At 30.8% G+C, this 18,529-nt stretch overlaps 3 protein-coding genes across 3 annotated transcripts; all 3 read right to left on the bottom strand.

Annotated features, from left to right (window-relative positions):
* Positions 1 to 5,593: 5,593 nt before the first annotated feature.
* On the bottom strand, positions 5,594 to 9,875 carry PSKR2 (phytosylfokine-alpha receptor 2). Its single transcript, XM_085745632.1, has 2 exons — positions 9,364 to 9,875; positions 5,594 to 9,119 (listed from the first exon to the last, which is right to left on the bottom strand). The coding sequence occupies exons 1-2, from the start codon at positions 9,419 to 9,421 to the stop codon at positions 5,950 to 5,952; spliced, it is 3,228 nt and encodes a 1,075-aa protein (XP_085601758.1). The 5' UTR covers positions 9,422 to 9,875; the 3' UTR covers positions 5,594 to 5,949.
* A 5,210-nt stretch (positions 9,876 to 15,085) lies between these two features.
* On the bottom strand, positions 15,086 to 16,292 carry LOC146949690 (uncharacterized). Its single transcript, XM_085741526.1, has 3 exons — positions 16,000 to 16,292; positions 15,569 to 15,919; positions 15,086 to 15,476 (listed from the first exon to the last, which is right to left on the bottom strand). The coding sequence occupies exons 1-3, from the start codon at positions 16,120 to 16,122 to the stop codon at positions 15,210 to 15,212; spliced, it is 741 nt and encodes a 246-aa protein (XP_085597652.1). The 5' UTR covers positions 16,123 to 16,292; the 3' UTR covers positions 15,086 to 15,209.
* A 1,081-nt stretch (positions 16,293 to 17,373) lies between these two features.
* LOC146949691 (uncharacterized) lies at positions 17,374 to 18,455 on the bottom strand. The gene is made up of 3 exons (XM_085745634.1): positions 18,307 to 18,455; positions 17,849 to 18,199; positions 17,374 to 17,768 (listed from the first exon to the last, which is right to left on the bottom strand). Exons 1-3 carry the CDS (start codon positions 18,376 to 18,378, stop codon positions 17,496 to 17,498), a joined length of 696 nt encoding a protein of 231 aa, XP_085601760.1. The 5' UTR covers positions 18,379 to 18,455; the 3' UTR covers positions 17,374 to 17,495.
* Positions 18,456 to 18,529: the final 74 nt, after the last annotated feature.

Genomic DNA, 18,529 nt, shown 5'->3' on the forward strand with positions numbered 1-18,529 from the left:
TTTGTCATTGTATTTTCAATATGCATGATATAATCTAATTAATACTTTACAATTTTCTCCTTCAACAGCCCCAAAATAGTAGTTTCCACATATTACAGAAAAATTGAGAAGTTTATGCATACAATTTTGAACAAATGACAAGAATCAACATACATTTTCTCTGTCTTAAACTCCATTATTGATTCCCATGTATCCATGACTCTCTTACATACATCTTTTAATTTGACCTCTTTCGCATCTTTAGATGTAAGGTCCTTGACTTTGCTATCTATCTTATATCTTGCTCTGACATTATAGAAACTAAAGTAGTTATTTTTTAAAATAAAAAAGGGATAATTGGCAGTGGATTTGATCAAAGGGAAAACGATATGTTTTGTATTACATATTTCGAAAACCTTAAAATCAACTTCAGATTATATAATCCAAACGGGATCAAGTTGCTCGTGAGAGACTTGGAGGGTGGGAAAAGAAAACCAATCTCCCACAAAAAAGGTATGTGCCTGTTTTGGACTAGTACCAAACAGAAAACAACAAAGTTCAATCACCAAAAAAGTCATGGGTTAAGAAAATTGCTCTTTAGACTTCATTATTTGCTCTTAGACACCCCAAAATAACCATATTACTCCCACTGACAATTAACCACCGTTCGCTGGTCTACGATAGTTAACTGTTGTTTCAGATTCAAACCTGCATATACAAAAGAAATAAAAACTACTTCATAAATAGTGTTGTTACTTGGAGCTTTATGTATAAATTAATGAAAGACTTGAAAGTCTTTAATTTCATCAATTGTATCACCTTTAATTTTAGGGAAATGTTAAAGAATACCCTAAGGATATTAGTTAAAGGGATAAAAATAGAAATATTCTATTGAAAAATGGTAAAAAGTGATGAATTTAACTTTTTAAAAGTCAAAATATTGTTGAATCTCATACAAACCTACTACTTGTGGTTTCCTTAACGAGTGCCCTTAGCATAACCCTTAATTTTATTATCACATGTTGCTTGCTCAAAGTATATAGATCATTCTTAACAATATCATTGTATTTGTTCATTTGTTGTACTTAACAATATCTTTCTAAGTTCAACATTTATCTTTGTGTCTAAATTTCTTGCACAACCCATGACTATTTTTAAGAGGAGAATATGGATGGAGGAATTCATCTATAGAAGAAAACTAGCCCCCCTATGTGTTCCCTTGGTGGTTAATTAACATTGTCTCTTGAACTAGAGGGGGAGGTTGACAGTAAATACTCGTGGAAACTGCAATCTGGTATATAAGCTAATTATTTTTGCTCCGTAACTTTAAACCTAATTTGTATTTTTTTTAATGAATGAATCACGTGTTTAGTTCTTGAAATCTTGTAGATTAAACAATTTAGACCTTAACAAAATTTTAAAATATTTCATAAAATTCAAAATCTTCTATCATTGTTGTCTCTCTAGAACAATTTCATAGTCTGGTTGACTAAGTCAGAGGACTAATATGATCAAATATTTTATAAAAATTGGACTATTTTAAACTTTCGTTAGTTTTAAAAAGAAAAAAAAGGATTTTATCAATACGTTGTTAATGTAAATATACTTTACATTGCAAATCAATCATAAATTGTCACGTTATTACAAATATTTAACTCAAATTCTAAACCATGCTTAAGATTTTTGTGCTTGCTCTTGATTCGTTGAAATCTAATATATTTCATTTTATTTTATACTAACATCACATTAAAATTAAATTCGAAATCCATTTGACAAAGAATTGGTTCATATTTCGTAAATCATAAATATATTTGTTCAAATATCGTTGTAAATGTAAGGACTTTATTGGTAGATAATATATATGTATATGTGAAGACTTTGATGAACTCATGCGACATAGTTTATGACTTCCACTCCTTGATATCAAAACAATAATCAAGATCATCTTGATCTTGTTTTGTTATCGTGTAATTTGGACAGTTGGATTCCATATTAACAACCATTTTGCATTTGCGTTTCATTGTATAATTTTTTGGGTTAAATAAGTTTTTTGTTTTTATAAATATAATGAATTTTGATTTTAGTCCCTACAAAATAAAATTAAATGTTTTCGTCCTCACAATTTTTTTTTTGTTTTCGGTCTTTAATGGTCAATTTATGTTCATATGAATGTCAATATTTTTTTTAGGGAATGAATGTCAAGATTATAACTTTTTTATGATCAAGATGCATCTATGTTATGTCCATTTATTATGTTCAACCTTTATATATTCATTTTATGTTTAAAAAATGTCAAAAAGATGTCAAAATTATATCTATTAGAGACTAAAACTAAAACCAAAAAAATTGTGAGGATGAAAACTTCTCATTTTATTTCTTAGAGACTAAATTCAAAATTTAGGATAACCCTAATTTTTTTTTACTGCAGTAGATCCAATTCCCTTTTCCATACACCATTTTCCCTCCATCTTGTATCATTATGTTCCCTTTCCATTATTTTCTTCCATACCCTTTTATTTTCAACGTGACATCAAGCCAAAGGAAGAAATTTCCTGATTCCGTAGCATCATTATTCAATGCAGCTGAAAAATAATAATTTCAAACGCGTTATAATGACTTCATCACCAATATCATTTATTATTTGTTTCTGTCTAAAGTACATGTTAGTAAAATACACTATACGTGAAAAAAGATATTAGTTGGATGGATATGTTTATTACCACACAATTTGTACTTACTAGTGCATTAGGTGAGTTCACGTCAAGTTGTCATAGAAACATGAAGAAAAACCTCAACTGCCACAAAACAAAAGTCTTAATCATATGTATATTTAAATGTGTTATATTGCAACTTGTTTTTTTTTTTTTTTGAGAGAATATTGCAACTTGTTGTTTCATGGGATTTAGGATTGAAAAATTGCACTTATATCAGCTAAGATATCTTTAACTAGTGTCCACACATTCTCCCGCCTTTTTATTTTTTATATTAGTATATGGGACTAGTGCTTTTGCATTAATGCTAAAAAAAAAAAAACAAGTATAATGGATTTATTTTATAAAGAAAATTCAGGAAGGAAAAATTATTGTTGATATTGATGACAATCATTTTACAATTATTTTCATATGAACTCCGTCCATTAAATTTATAGAGTCAAACTCTTATTATTAAGCTCATAATTTGATGACAGAATGTGTTGCACAAGATAACATAAATAAGAGAACTGTATTTTATGAACAATATGATATAGGAAAATATTTCATGATCACTCGATATCTATTTTACTCTTTGAAAGATAAAAGAATAGAAAATATGATATGATATGATTTTGTCAAAAATATATGATTTTGTCAAAAAAAAGAAAATATGATATGATATGTTAGTTATAAGGTGAGAAGAGAGATGCAGTGAAAGCAAATAATATGTATATAAGTGTGTGTAAAAAGATGCACAAATATCATTATACTGTAGTATGATAAACTTTAAACATACTTATTTGACGAGAATACTACACACAGGGGCGGATCTCTTTGGAGACCCCCAGGTGCCATGGCATCCACCAAGATTGCTATATATATAATATTAGGCATGAATATATCATAAATTTCCCTTGGTTGCAATGGAAGGGGTGCCAGACTTTCAATGAAATTGCGCAGGTTTGAGTCCTTCCTCTGTTTAGTTTTTATATTTCTACTATAATTTTTATATTTTTTTTTTAAAAAAACATTCCCTGTGTGGAATCGAACCAGCTCACCCAGACTCCAATCAAATGTGAACAACCACATTGGTTACTCATTGTTTTTTCATGAAACTATATAATTTATATTACATACAATTTTGGTACCCGCAACAAATTTACTCAAGATCCGCCACTGGCTACACACTCTTGTTCAATTTTTCTATATATATATATATATATATATATATATATATATATATATATATATATATATATATATATATATATATATAAAATAAAATAAAAAGATGCACCTCTATTATTACATGTTAGAGGGAAAATATATTTTTTTCTGTTTTTTTGGTCAATAGGGAAAAGTTATTTTTAAGGTTACATAAGAGTAAGTGTGTAAATGAAAGTAAGTCAAACATCTTTTATAAAGAAAAATGAATAAATATATTTTTTTAAATGATGAATGTTAGTTGTTTGTTATTTTGTTAGTGGGTGTATATATATAAAGATATATAATTTTCTCATTGAATTTCAAGAAGGCTACATTTCAACTAAAAAAATTCCTTCCATTAATTCATTCTCATATGAAAGCCACTTTAGGTGTTTGTGTTCCGCAGCCAGATCATGGCAATTACCAATTCCTAAGTGCTTATTCCACTCATCTTATATTGGACAACGATGCCCCGCGTTTTAAGAATTTTCAGGTCAATTATCTCCCTTAAACCACTATGATTGTTTGAAATCGGATTTCGTCCGGTCACAATTTCGTGAACGATGGCACATAATGTCTTATTGTCGTTCGATCAAGATTAAATAGTGCGTATTTTAATATAAATTTTAGTCTTTCTAAAATCTTGAATTCAATTTTAAAATCTAGATCGTACAACCTTCATCATATGGTCACTAATGTGATTGACACTAATTTCAAACAACTCAAATCCTAAACCTTTTATGAGTGAAGTATATGATACGTTACAATACAAATTTTTATAAGAGAACTAGTTAATGTATCATTTTCCTCCCTCTAACAAATTCTTTGACTTGACTATATTGAAATCTACCAAATGGTTTTCAACCCTCACTTTCCATAGAAAAAAAAATAGCATAGGCTTATTCCCTAACTTAGTCTCTGAATATATTGTTTTTTCTAGATAGTCTTTGTTTGAAATCAAAGAGGGTAGGAATCCACTTCTCATAGGAAGAAAGATTTTAATGTCAACATTATCATGCAGCAGAGTTTTGGAAGTCAAACAAGGCAGCCATAGAGAAGAAAGAAGGATGACATAAATACTACATAACATCCTTAATCCACAAGAGGCATAAAAAGTAACACGTTTTCCTTTTAATAATTTCCAAATTTATGAATCAAAACTTGGTAAAATACACGAAAATTTTACCAAGTTTTAATTCATATATTAAGTGTTCTTAAACAAACCCGAGATTGAAATTTATAATGGCCCACTAAATTTACATGAAACTTATATGATTTAATAAAATTCATTTTAATTTCAACCAATAGAATAGTATATGGTGTTACATATTCCTCTAACAGAAAATAGAAGTGTGAAATTCTGTCATGTGTCATTAAGGAAAAAGATTTATTTTAGATAAATAGAAAACAAAAGAAATGCTCCATGCATGCTTTTTAGATGCAAGCACAATCCACAAATTTCAGCCACATATAGTGGATCTTACAAACAATCAAGAATGGAGACAAAAAAAAATCCAAAACTGAGTGATTAATAAAAGTCTTAGACAAGACAAAGAAATCAGCCTGAAGAATAAAGACAAATACAAATCTGTAAGAATTAGAAATCATTTGTCATACCATGCATCACATGCACATCAAAGCAAGTGCATGGCACAGTAGAAGAGTCATGCTACAATAGGGCATTAAAATCACACATATAATGAGCCTTCAAGTCATAAACAGCAAAGATAACATTTTACATTGCTTTTGCAAGATTTCATTACAAAAAATTATTGTTTTATACATGTTACAACTTACAACAACTACCAGTATAATGTAGTAAAGGACTCATATAAAGAACAAAATAAGAGAGTGTAGCTATAACAATAACAAGAACATTCGTGAGAATTTTGATAACTCGACTGGTTTGAGCTAAAGGGTTAAAGGAGCTACTAACATAAGTAATATACTAACATTTGCCTATCCAAAACAAAAATAACAAGAAAATTCCATTCCACCATCATATAACAAACTTGCTTTACAACTGCAATGTTATTTGTCAATGATACACCAACCAAAGCAAGAACTAAGATCATTGTTGAAAGCCATCAACTTTTACACTATCAAGCCATGAAACAACCATTTCAATAGAAGGTCTTTGCCTTGGATCTTGATCAAGACATTTACAAGCAATGGACAGTACTTCCAATAGTTGTTTCTCCCTTTCCTTTTCCCAAATGGCTTGATCAAAAATTTCCTGCTCCTTATTTTCGTATTTCATCTGATAAACCCAAGACACCAGATTCCTGCAGTTTTTCCCCTTGATGACTTCAACAGGCCTTCTACCGGTAAGAAGCTCGAGAAGAACAACTCCGAAACTATAGACATCGCCGCGGAATGTCGCTGTCAGTGTCTGACTATATTCTGGAGGAATATACCCTAAAGTTCCTACCAAGTCTGTTGTGACATGAGTATCGTACGGTGAAAGTAGTCTTGAGAGACCAAAATCAGCCAAATGAGCTTCAAACTTATCATTCAAAAGTATGTTGCTAGATTTGATGTCGCGGTGCACAATGTACGGTTCGCAATCCTTATGCAGGTAAGCTAATCCACGAGCCGCGCCTTGAGCAATCTTGAGTCGTACATCCCATTTCAGAGCTGAATTTCCATCCACACACTCGTGAAGCCAATAATCTAAGCTACCGTTCTCCATGTACGAGTAAATTAGCAACCGGTCATTGCCATGCCGACAATAGCCTTTAAGAGAAACAAGGTTCTTGTGTTGAGCTCTTGAGAGGGCTTCGACTTCGGCTTGAAATTCACGTTCCATCTGACCGCAGTCGCCAGAAAGCCTCTTGACAGCTGCTTTCATGCCGTTCGGAAGATACGCCTTGTAAACAAGACCGAAGCCACCACAACCGACAATGTTCGCCTGGTTGAAATTGCTTGTTGCTTTTAACAAATCCGAAACTGTGAGATCCTTGCAATCTGAATTCTGAAAAAGCACCAATTTCGAAGCAACAAACCCTTCAGATGATAACCTGCGTGGCCTTCCGCTCACCTCCTCATCAAAGTTATCAATTGGCTTATCTTCTTCCCTCTTTGACATTCTTAGCACAATAACTGCAAGCAACAAAGCAAGCGCTATCCCTATGCTGATTGTTATGCCAAGAACATTGCTTCTACTAAATTTTCTGGATGAACCAGAAGACATATTTGGCCTCATATTGTTAACAACTTTGCAAGGAGTATTATCAACATCAAAATCCCTGCAAAGTCCCAAATTGCCCTCAAAGCTTGAATTAGGGAAGCTTAAAAACTGCCCTCCACTTGGAATCGGTCCTTGCAAGCGATTATACGCCACACTGAACTTCGACAAGAATGTGAGGTTGTTAAATGAAGGAGGGATTGTACCAGAGAGATCATTATAAGATAAATCTAATGTTTCCAAATTCTCCATCTCCGAAATAGTGCTAGGAATTGTACCACTGATGTTGTTCCTGCTGAAATCCAACACATGCAGTGCCTTCAAGTTACCAATTTCAGGCCATATACTTCCATTTAATATGTTATTGCTCAACAAAATTGAAGGAGGGAAACTTGAAGCTTGATTATATTGCAAACCACTAGCACTAGTATTTCTCTTAACAAAGAGTGGAATGAAAGCATAAGAACCAAAATTTGGTCTTCCACAATTTGAACATACAAGTCCCTTCAACTCTGTCAAACCTTTCGGTATTTCACCTGAGAGAGAATTGTTTGAGAAATCCAAATAGAACAATTTGTCCATTTGACCAATCCACGAAGGGATACTGCCATTCAAAGAGTTCCAAGACAAATCAAGTACAGCCAATTTCTTGCATTTTAACAGCCAAGAAGGAATATGACTCTTCAGACCGCAGTTCCCGAGTGCTAACACCATAAGACCCTCAAATCCTCCAGGTACATCTTGTGGAATTTCTTCGCCATGGAAATTCTTAGTGAGGATAAGCGTTGTGAGGTTTTTGCACTTCTGAAGAACAGTAAGTGCACCAGATAAATTATCTAAGCTATTGTTCGAAAAAGATACAAACAAAAGGGAAGATAATTTGGCATAGCTTTCAGGTATAGAACCATTTAAACCATTCCTAGCAAGGCTTAAAACTTTCAATTCATGACAATAGGACAATGAACTAGGAAGTGGTCCAGTAAAATGATTACTGGCAAGATCAAGTGAACAAAGATTTGACAAACCAGTGAAATTAAGATCAACTGAACCTGACAATGAATTGTTTTTAAGATCAAGCACTTTAAGCTTAGAGCATAAAGCCAAAGTGGAAGGTAATGGTCCAGAAAATGAATTAGCATGTGCTACAAATTGTTCTAATTGCAAAATGTTACCAAACACATTTGGGATTTCACCTGAAAAATGGTTTGCAGAAACTACAAGAGATTTTAGGCTAGTAAGCTTACTTAACTCATTGCTTAACTTGCCAGAAAAATTGTTGGCAGACAGTGATAATCTCTCCAATGATAACATTGAATACAATGACTCAGGAAAAGGGCCAGAAAATGAATTGGAATCTAAATGTAACCTTTGGAGAGAAACAGTGCAGTTGTTCAAACCTTCAAGATCACCACTAAAATGATTTAAAGATAAATCAAGTGTGTGAAGATTCTTTGAAGAATTGCAAATTTGAGAACTGAATCCACCAGAGAATGAATTGTTACTCACATTGAGAGCAAGTAGATGAGGAAATTCACCAAGGTGGAAAACTTTATCAGAAAATGAATTGCTTGAAATATTCAACACTTCAATGGACTTCAAACCAGAAAGTGATTCATTCACACCTCCTGACAACATGTTATAGCTCAAATCAAGAAACTTCAACATCTTCAACTTTGACAATTCCAAAGGCAATCCACCATGAAGATGATTGAATGAAAGATTTAGCACAGTGAGTTGATCTAGTTTTGCTAAAGAGGGTGAAATTGTTCCATTGAGACTCATTTCAGAAAGGCTCAACTTGGTCACTCTAGAAACAGCTTCTCCATTGTTATCACCACACACAATTCCAATCCAATTGCAACAAACACTATCATTGGACCATGATTTGATAATTGAACCATTTGTAAGGTTGCCTGCAAACTCCTTCAAAGCTGATAAATCACTAGGATCACATGATTTTGTTCCATTGTCAAGACTCAGACACAAACAAAGTAAGCAAGACAAGACACAACACTGAAACAGTGACAACCAGAAACATCTGAGTAACACCATTCCTGAAACAAAAACAACAAAGTTTAGCTCAAAAAGAAAGGCTAAAGCTCACATAGACACACACCACAACAGAACCTACTATACTGACAAGAACCACAAATGAAGCAACTTTTTTAATCACAACACAACTTGAAGAAAAAACACCAATTTCAAGGATATGACTTAGATCACCAATCCCAATAACAAATAGATCTATGAAAACTCCAACAAGTCAATCTGAAAGGAAAATAAGATTAAAAAACTAACCTTGAAGAAAGAGATAGGATACCCCTCTAAACAGAAAAGAAAGTAGAACATGGACCATATGACAACAGCTTGTGAATGAAGCAATCAACAGTGGCCATTAAAAAAACAAAAAAGTGAGACAACAATGAATACAACACAAACAAGTAGAAGTAGTGAGATCCCTTATTAGTCCCCACATGAAAGTTTAGAACTTTGACTCAAAAAACAAAAACCCATGATACTCAATATAGATAAACTCAACAGTGACCCTTTTAGCTTAACATGAAAGAAAGATATAAAATCACTTCTAGAGATAACCCTTTTGCTTAAAAATCAAATCTTTACTTACATGAGATGCTAGAAACAAGTAAAGGTTTGAAATTTATGGTGAATAAAGAAAAGGGGTGGTGGACAATTGGACATAAACAGTGTCCCTTTGAACCTAACCTCAACAAACCCTCATGAAAATAGATCTGTTTCAGATATTTCAAAACCAAACCACTTTTTTGTAAGCTTTTTTCAAAGACAAAGATAGCAGAAATTTGAAATCAAAGGAAGGTTAATGTAGGAGAGATAAAGAGCACAAGTCTTATCAAAGATGAAGACAAGAAAGGAAAGTTCTTTATCTTTCCTAAGAATCTATAAAATATAAATATAAATTTGATAATAAATTTGGTTAGATTTGAAATGAGGAAAGAGGTGCTGACTTATGTGTGTATGTGATGAATTTTGTATTTAAGAGTTTTGGATTTGATCACATCATAGTGGACAAAGAAAGGAAACAGGATGTAACAACAAAAGTCTAACTAGCTGACTTACAAACACAACAGTTTCTCTCTCTGATTGTCAATGAGGGTCACCTAATCTTTGTCTGTTTCTTTGAAATCTTGTGAATTTGTGAAGGTAGGTGGGTCATGGGTGTGGTAAAAGTAAAAGTGTAAAACCATGAAGAGTTCTGTCTTGCTGAAAAGGACAATGGTTAATGTTTTAAGGAATATACAAATAAAATTTTTGTATTAAAAATATATGTTATTTTTGATAAAGTAATGATTATACAACTTTTTTATGAAAATTATGCATTGACATGCATAATAAGGTCAATTGTGCCAAGTATTGTAGGATGGAGGGAGTAACATATTTCCTTTTTTATTTACGGGTTAATTAAGTTTTTGGTCCCTATAAATATCTGCAGTTTTGTTTTTAGTCCCTATAAAAACAAATCACACTTTTTAGTCCCTACAAAATTTTCCGTTAGTGTTTTAGTCCCTGTTAAATTAAAATTTGTTTAATTATGCTTAAACTTCAAAATTTTTGAAAGATTTTTTACAAACATGTTCATAACATCGTAAGACACTCTTTTATAAAATATTTTAGTTTTTTTAACATGTAATGAATTAAATATGAATTTTTCTAAAAGCCAAAATTTCAAGATTATATTAATGAAAATTTGGACTTAATAATAAAATTTTGAGTTACTTTTTTGCGGAGGAACTTTGTATAATGTTCTAAATAAGTATGTAAAAAATATGTTAAAAATTTAAAAGTTTAAGCACAATTAAGCAAATTTTAATTTTACAAGGACTAAAAGTATGTGTTGGTCCCTGTTAAATTAAAATTTGTTTAATTATACTTAAATTTTTACATTTTTAAATGATTTTTAACAGACATGTTAAGAACATTATAATAATCTCTTTTATAAAAAATTAGAATTTTTTAACATGTAATGAATTAAATATAATTTTTTTAAAACACCAAGTTTTTTTTACGACCAACGAAAATTTGGACCTAAAAATAAAATTTTGAGCTAACTTATTGCGGCGGAACGTTTTATAATGTTTTAAACAACTATGTAAAAAATCATTAAAATATTTAAAATTTTAAGCATAATTAAACAAATTTTAATTTATCAGGGACTAAAAACAGTAACGGAAAATTTTGTAGGGACTAAAAAGTGTTATTTATTTTTATAGGGACTAAAAACAAAACTGCAGATATTTATAGGGACCAAAAACTTAATTAACCCTTTATTTACTAAGAAGAAAAATTATATTTTTTTTGTTGTTAGACGATGGGATGTGATAAATATTACGTAAAACTCATGTATAACTTTAATATTTCAGATTTAAATTCGAGTAAAGATTCTTTCAAGAAAAAATTAAGTAAAAATGTTCAATTTAATGATATCACCATTTGTTAATTGTGTTTTTTTCTTTTTCCTTTTAAAAATATCAGCGATGAAACTCGTATGTACTACTATTAAGTATTGAAAAGGGAAAAATTCAATTTTGCGTCTCAACAAATTAAATATACCTAACATGTCAAAAGAATATTTTTCTAGTTTTTTATCATGAGTCTATTTAGTTGATCTAGAAAGGGTTTTTTTTTATGTAAAAGGTTCGTATTAGATTGACAAAGCAATTTTGTATTCATCCACCAAATTCAACATTAATTTTACAAACTAACAATTGGGATTTATTTGTAACGACTTGGATTTATGTCATAAGAATTTATAGGTTGCGTTTGATATTTTAAAACTTAAAAGATAAGCATAAGATAAAATAATATAAAATCGAACAATACAAGATATAACAACATATATCAAACTTTTAAGGTATTGAACAATTTTTTGTTGTATACAATGTTTGATGGACAAAATGCTACTTTGATATTTTGGATGCTTTGTACTTTAGACAAAATATTGTAATATGGAGGAGTGTTATAGGGTGAAAATGGGGAGTGAATTTGCGGTTTCTCAAATGGATTAGGGAGTTGTGATGTGTATCTAGGTGAGCTTTGGGGTTCGTTTGAAGGTTTGAAGTTAGCCAAATATTGTGGATATAATAGAGTGGAGTTTCATGTTGATTCTTGGGTAGTGATCACTACTCTCTACCCACTCTTTCTCGAAAGTGGGAATGACAAGTTGGAGTTTATTGCAACATATTAGATGGTTGTCGGACATGAATTTGGAGGTTTAGATTTGTCATTCTTATAGAGAAGCTAATGTCTATGTCAATGCTCTTGCAAATATAGCTTGTGACGGAGGTTTCACTTTGATATTATATGAACATTGTCCTACTTAGATTAGTATGATATTTTCAGCTGATTTAACTGGTACTTTTGCTCTGCGTCTTGTTAGACGATAGTTGTTTTCTTTGTTGGGCTTAGGCCTTCTTGTTATCAAAAAAAAAAAAATCGGTTTTTGTTTCGTCTCATACCCACATTTGTTAAGTATCTAAAACTATTTTACAATTAAACATAATATAATTGAAATTGTCATGTTCAGTCTCTTATTATAAAATTTTAAATGATTTTATGGATTCATGAATTTGTTTAAGTTTTACATGTTTACCAAATAGCACTTATGTTGTAACAAAAAAAAAAAGTTTTAAAATGAGTGTCATTTCAGTAAAATAAAAATGTTTTAAAATGAATGTCATTCTCACTTATTAATGTACCATTAATTATTATTTTTTCAATAGTGCCCTTTAATTATTACTAGCACACTACTTCCAAAGTATCACATTATACTTTAATTTATAATGATGAGAAATGTACCAATAGTTGACAAGACTATTTTAGTAAAAATGTCATGCCTATAAACAATATTATTGGATTTTTTTAATATGTGTAACAAACTTAAACAACACTTATTTTGAAACGGGGAGAGTAGCCCCTCTGCTCGCGTAGCGAATTGCTTGAACATGATTTTTTTTATATTTTTTAGCTTTCACACCGGTTTCCAACCCACCAACGGTGGGCGACTAATCCGGCTCGTGCGTAGAGGCATGTGCACTAGACAAGCCTTGTTCCCCCTGGGAATCGAACCCGGTATTCCCCGGGTACGTCCTTGGAAGGAGCTCCTCGCCCTGGAGCCCATACAACTTGGTTTAACATGATATTCTTTTACTTTATGTACTTTGTTTTTCATTCATGGTCCTCCATTACTACAAAAATGAACTAGTAAAAAGATCATAATACATGAAATATCACTAATGGTCTGGATATCTAATTAATGTACATTAAATTAGAGGATTATTGTTGTACCCAAAAAAAAATAGAGGATTATTGTTAGGTTTCTTCACAAAAGGGCCTTAAATTATACTCCATCTGTTTCAAAATACATGTTCAAGTCAACCAATTTGCATATGTCAATGCACAATTTTAACCGTTAATATCTTTAATTATTTAAAGTAAAAAATTATAAAAATTTAATATTTTGAAAATATTTGTCGAGACAAATCAAACAACATCTTACATGCTAATATTTGTATTTATACATTAGTTAAAAAGTATGGTTAAAGTAAGTCAAATAAATAGTGCACATTGCAAAAATTGGACATGTATTTTAAAACGGAGAAAGTATACGCGAAAATAGGTAATTTTACACTTATCGTGAGTTCATCACGTTGTCTATTCGGACTCGAAAAGGTTTATTACTTGGTGTGTCCATGTTATAATAAAGCTTTCTTTGTGCAGATTTAACTAAGTATTTTCTCATAATCACGCAAAATATGAAATATGGTCGTATATGATCAAAAACTTTGAACGGCTTTCACATATTCAATGTTATGAGGAAAACGATTAGCATCATGAATTGAACAAACTATAATTATTAAGTTTCTTTTTCATTTATGTTCAATTATAGTTTTTGTAGCTCTATTTTCACTATTCACGAAACAGATCATCCAATTTTTGGACTAAAAAATAGTGTCAAATGAAATTAGTTTAAAAATTGTTAAATATAATCTAGTAAATATTATAATTTTTTTTTATATTTATGTCTAAATTCAATAAATAATTATTTCCCTAAATAAAATTGTATATATTTTCTTGGTTACAAATTAAAATTGTTGCTTGATTTGATTTGCTTTGCTTTATCAGGTCAACTACTCAACCTACTCGTACTACGGCTGTCTGCGCCTTAATATCACGTGATTACCTTCAATCTATTAACAACTCTTTCATCATTTTATATTTAGCCATTAACGACTCCCTCCCATTGTTGTTTCACACTCTCACCATACACATACTCTATTTTCAAAGGAAAATAGGATTGCATCGTGTACTATTTTTATATCCCAAACCAATATCATCAGGTCAACCCAAATGAGTTTTGAATTTTTTTAAATTTTTATTGAATCGAACCTGAAACTTTTTGAATTTTTATATTATTATTTGTTTTGAATCTTTTTGTCAAAAAAAATGTTAATTTTAAGCCTTATTTATATGTTTAGTCCCCGTAAATAGTGGTCACTTGAGGGTTTTCGGCCACGTACTTACTAACTAGTCGAGATACCCGTGCTGAGCACGGGTAGCGCGGCTGCGCCGCGCGGCAAATCATGTGTCGTTGTGCGATGAGTTGTGTGTCTGCGAGAAAGACATAGTACTAAAAAATGGTATGATAAAACAAAAGTGTACAATGATATTATTTAATTAAATTGACCTGGCAAAATATGGAAGTAATAGTATACAATTTAAGTAAGTATTTTTAATATAGATTGAAATAGTAAGGTATAATAAATAGTAATAACAGTACACATTATAAAATTTCCATGAAGGAAGGAAGCCAGTACATTGTTTAAAACAAAAGGTTATAAAGAGACAGGGAAACAAATTAATTTACATATGATAATTGTTGCTGCGGTTAAGGTTGAACAAAAAAACCGAGTAGTGAACCAAAAAAGGCAGCAGTGAATAACATTAAAGCATGGTAAAACATTAGATGATTATTGAGAACACAATATTATAAGAACAATGGTTAAACAGAAAGGCTTAATGTTTATAATACGGTAATGATATTACAAAAAGTAAATTACAATAAGTAGGTAAAAATAATATTATAATATTAATCGATGATAGATTATAAGTTAATAATGTCTAGATACTTTCATAACGGAAACGATATTTTTAGCCATGATTGAGTCACATTTAAATTCTAGAATGCTTTCTGGATAAATTCGATTGGTTAAGCAGAAGGCTTTCCATCCACGTCCAATTATGACAGTTGTTCCTTGATTTACAGTATCCTTTTTGAATATCAGTTTGCAAACAGTGATAGTGTTAGAGGTGCCACACAATCTGAGGTACTCATGATTTATAAGTTGAAGGAAAATTCCAAGGTTTGTGGGTAGAATCTGAAATGGAAGAAAATAATCAATGCATATTTATGTTTGAAAAAGGCTTAAAAAAATTGGTTTAAAAGCATAATGAAGGATAGAAGAGTTACCAATTTCGAACTAATTGGATCTTTGTCTGGCATGTCTACATAAAATGTAAGATCTTTAAGACAGGAAGTAGTATGTCTATGATATCGTGGATATTCATTTGTTGGTGTAGAACCATTGAAGATTTTGATTTGGAATGTACTATTCCCCAAATATGTGAAAGACATAAGTGGATTTGAAGCTATATGATAAAAAATTCTGAATTGGTGCCAACCTTTTGTAAGTATAGGCATAAGCATACATTTGTTAAACTCAACCTGATGACTATTACCATAACCATCTTGCAAGGTCCAATTGTCTAGTAGTTCGTCGTAATGTTCAGCAACAAAAAGGGGATCTAATTCACAAATGATCTGTTATACAAAAAATAAAACAATGTTACTAAAGTGATGATAAAAATATGGAAAAATGAAATGAGAAAGAGTAGTATTACATCTGTGCAGACAGCTATGAAGAATGGTCTATTAGGCTCGGATGTCATAAAAGGAGCTATGCTACAATTTACAGATCTTTCATTTTCTGGTACTTGACTAATTGATGATGAAGTTGATTCCATTAAGTATTGAAGAGTTATATTAGTTGTTAGGGTAGATGTATTTATAGTTGAAGCCTATTCTTAGATGTGAGTCAAACAATGTAATATTTATAGTAAAAAAATATTGTAATATATTATTTGATGAGTAATTTTGTATGTATCTGTTTTGTCCATATAAGTCTGTACATAATATTCCAAACGAATATATAAGCATGCAAGTTAATAGTGTTAAAGCAACACAACTCATTAAAGTAGTCTGTACATAAATGATGGTTGGAAAGCCAAAGCTTATTATGCAGAGAAGTTTAGAAATCTATATTATAGTATTATACACCCTCCGGTCACTATTATAAGGAAAAAAAAATTGTCATTTTTGGTTATAAAAATGACCGGAGGTTGTATGAGTAATTGAATTGTCAAATCAATATATGTTCATAAACTAATATGGTGATAGATATATACAGTGTTGAAAAAAAATTAAAATTAATTAAGTAATTATAACAAATATATTTTAAAGTAATTTTTTTTCTTATTTAAAGCCACTTGACTTTGACAAATTGATTCACACCAAGTAGAGATGAATCCTCTAATATGGACTACGAAGTTGTCAAAGAAATCAATGGTTATGGTAAGTATAGTTTTTATCCCACAAAAATTGTTATAGTTATTTATATTGATTACAATCGCATTGAAAAACACAAATTTCATGGTTATTTTGTAGATATTTTGCAGCATTTACCAAAACATGTGTCTGAGCAACTCAATATCAATGAGAATAATAGCTTAACTGTTATAGATGAAGAAACACAAAAGACATATGAATGTGAAATTGAATTTGATTGCAGAAATGGAAGGTGTAAGTTCATTGGAAAAGGATGGTTTGAATTTATCGGGTCGACTCAATCTTTAGCTGGATCCTTTGTAATGTTGAATTTTGAAATTCCAACATGAAGATTGTATGTTTGTCCCGCTGAGTGGTTATAAAATATTTGTAGTAACTAAGTTTAAAATTAGAAATGGTATGAATAACAGTAGTGTTTTATTTTAAGTTGTTATAAATTGTAAAAAAATAATTAATGTTTTATGATATTCAATTTAATTGTAGTTTATCATATTTAAAAAAAATATACTTTAATCCCTACCATATCTTATTTTGAGGTTGATATGAAGGAATTAAAAGGTAAAAATATACTAAATAATGGTAAGCTTTGATGAAATGAAAATATAGAAGTGAAAGATTAAAAAGTAGATAAATCTTAATAGAACATAGAGAATTAATGAACTTAGTACATCATAATTAAACAAACCAGATACAAATTAAAATATAGTGATATGAAACATATTACATAGTGAAGATTAAACATAGTAGTAGATGAAACACATTGAAGAAGATCTTATGCAGATGCATTAGAAGTAGATGTTGAAGCAACTTGGTAGACATGGCACTTGACAGTATCGGAAAGGTCCAATTTGAAGCGGATAGTTTGCCCAATTTTAAATCGGTTTGCTTTGCAGAAATGATCCCATTTGGTTCCAAACTGTGTTGTCAATTTTTGATCATTGAGAAAGTAAACTTCAAAGTTTTCTTCGTTTCCACTATCGCCACAAAATATGAGACCTTGGTATCGATATTGTTTCAGAATCTGGCTAAAATCATCGTTGATTGTCTGCACATTGAAATAGATAATTTGAATAAATAGGATACATTTAATGTTAATAAATAGAAACACGTAAGATTTATTAAAACCTTCATTGGGCTGAGAAAGTCATGTTCATCAAGTGTAGTGTCACAGTAGGCAGTTTCATGAGGTATTGTGCTGCGACTATGCCACTTAGGGAGTTCACTATGGGCAGTCACCTCCTTGAACATTTCCACAACAAACATATTGTTTCCATAATAACCAAAGACAACTTCAACATTTTCAGGAAACTCATTGAAGTGCTTAACTTCAATCCATCCATTAGTCAAGAGAGGATTAACCGAACTTTTGGTGCAAGTTAAAAGGTGGCCCCTGTCATCGTGATTAAGAACATACCATGAACCCTTGAGTTGATTGTAATATTTTTGTGTAAATGATGGATCGACCTCAGCATACATCTAAAGAAATATAACAAAAACAAATAGATGTTAGTGTTAGGGACATATTTTGACTTAAGAGATTGCAGTTAAAAAATTAAATTGCAAATAATTAATATAAACTGAACCTGTACTGATAACTTGATAGCAGAGAAAGTTTCAATGGGATCCTTAGCAAGTACTTTTCTTATTGCATCCATTGTAAAATAAATCTATATTGAGTAATTATAATGGTGTATAGAGTTTGAGCTTGTAGTGAGTATTTATACAAACTGAGTTGATGAATTATTGAGCAAAATAAAGTATTAAAATAATTAGTTTGGTTGTTGTATGTAATGTATCAAGCAGGAT

The sequence above is a fragment of the Medicago sativa genome, chromosome 2, assembly GCF_051527215.1.
Source record: "Medicago sativa cultivar Bolivia chromosome 2, Bolivia_mono, whole genome shotgun sequence".
NCBI classification, from domain to species: Eukaryota; Viridiplantae; Streptophyta; class Magnoliopsida; order Fabales; family Fabaceae; genus Medicago; species Medicago sativa.

Excerpts from the sequence above, each read along its gene's own strand:
- PSKR2 (XM_085745632.1), bottom strand. The coding sequence starts at position 9,421 with ATGGTCCATGTTCTACTTTCTTTTCTGTTTAGAGGGGTATCCTATCTC. Across the intron at positions 9,120-9,363 it reads ATCCTATCTCTTTCTTCAAG|GAATGGTGTTACTCAGATGT; the intron begins GTTAGTTTTTTA and ends TTTTTGTTTCAG.
- LOC146949690 (XM_085741526.1), bottom strand. The coding sequence starts at position 16,122 with ATGGAATCAACTTCATCATCAATTAGTCAAGTACCAGAAAATGAAAGA. Across the intron at positions 15,920-15,999 it reads TCATAGCTGTCTGCACAGAT|ATCATTTGTGAATTAGATCC; the intron begins GTAATACTACTC and ends TTTGTATAACAG. Across the intron at positions 15,477-15,568 it reads ATCCAATTAGTTCGAAATTG|ATTCTACCCACAAACCTTGG; the intron begins GTAACTCTTCTA and ends CTTCCATTTCAG.
- LOC146949691 (XM_085745634.1), bottom strand. The coding sequence starts at position 18,378 with ATGGATGCAATAAGAAAAGTACTTGCTAAGGATCCCATTGAAACTTTC. Across the intron at positions 18,200-18,306 it reads CTATCAAGTTATCAGTACAG|ATGTATGCTGAGGTCGATCC; the intron begins GTTCAGTTTATA and ends ATATTTCTTTAG. Across the intron at positions 17,769-17,848 it reads ACTTTCTCAGCCCAATGAAG|ACAATCAACGATGATTTTAG; the intron begins GTTTTAATAAAT and ends TTCAATGTGCAG.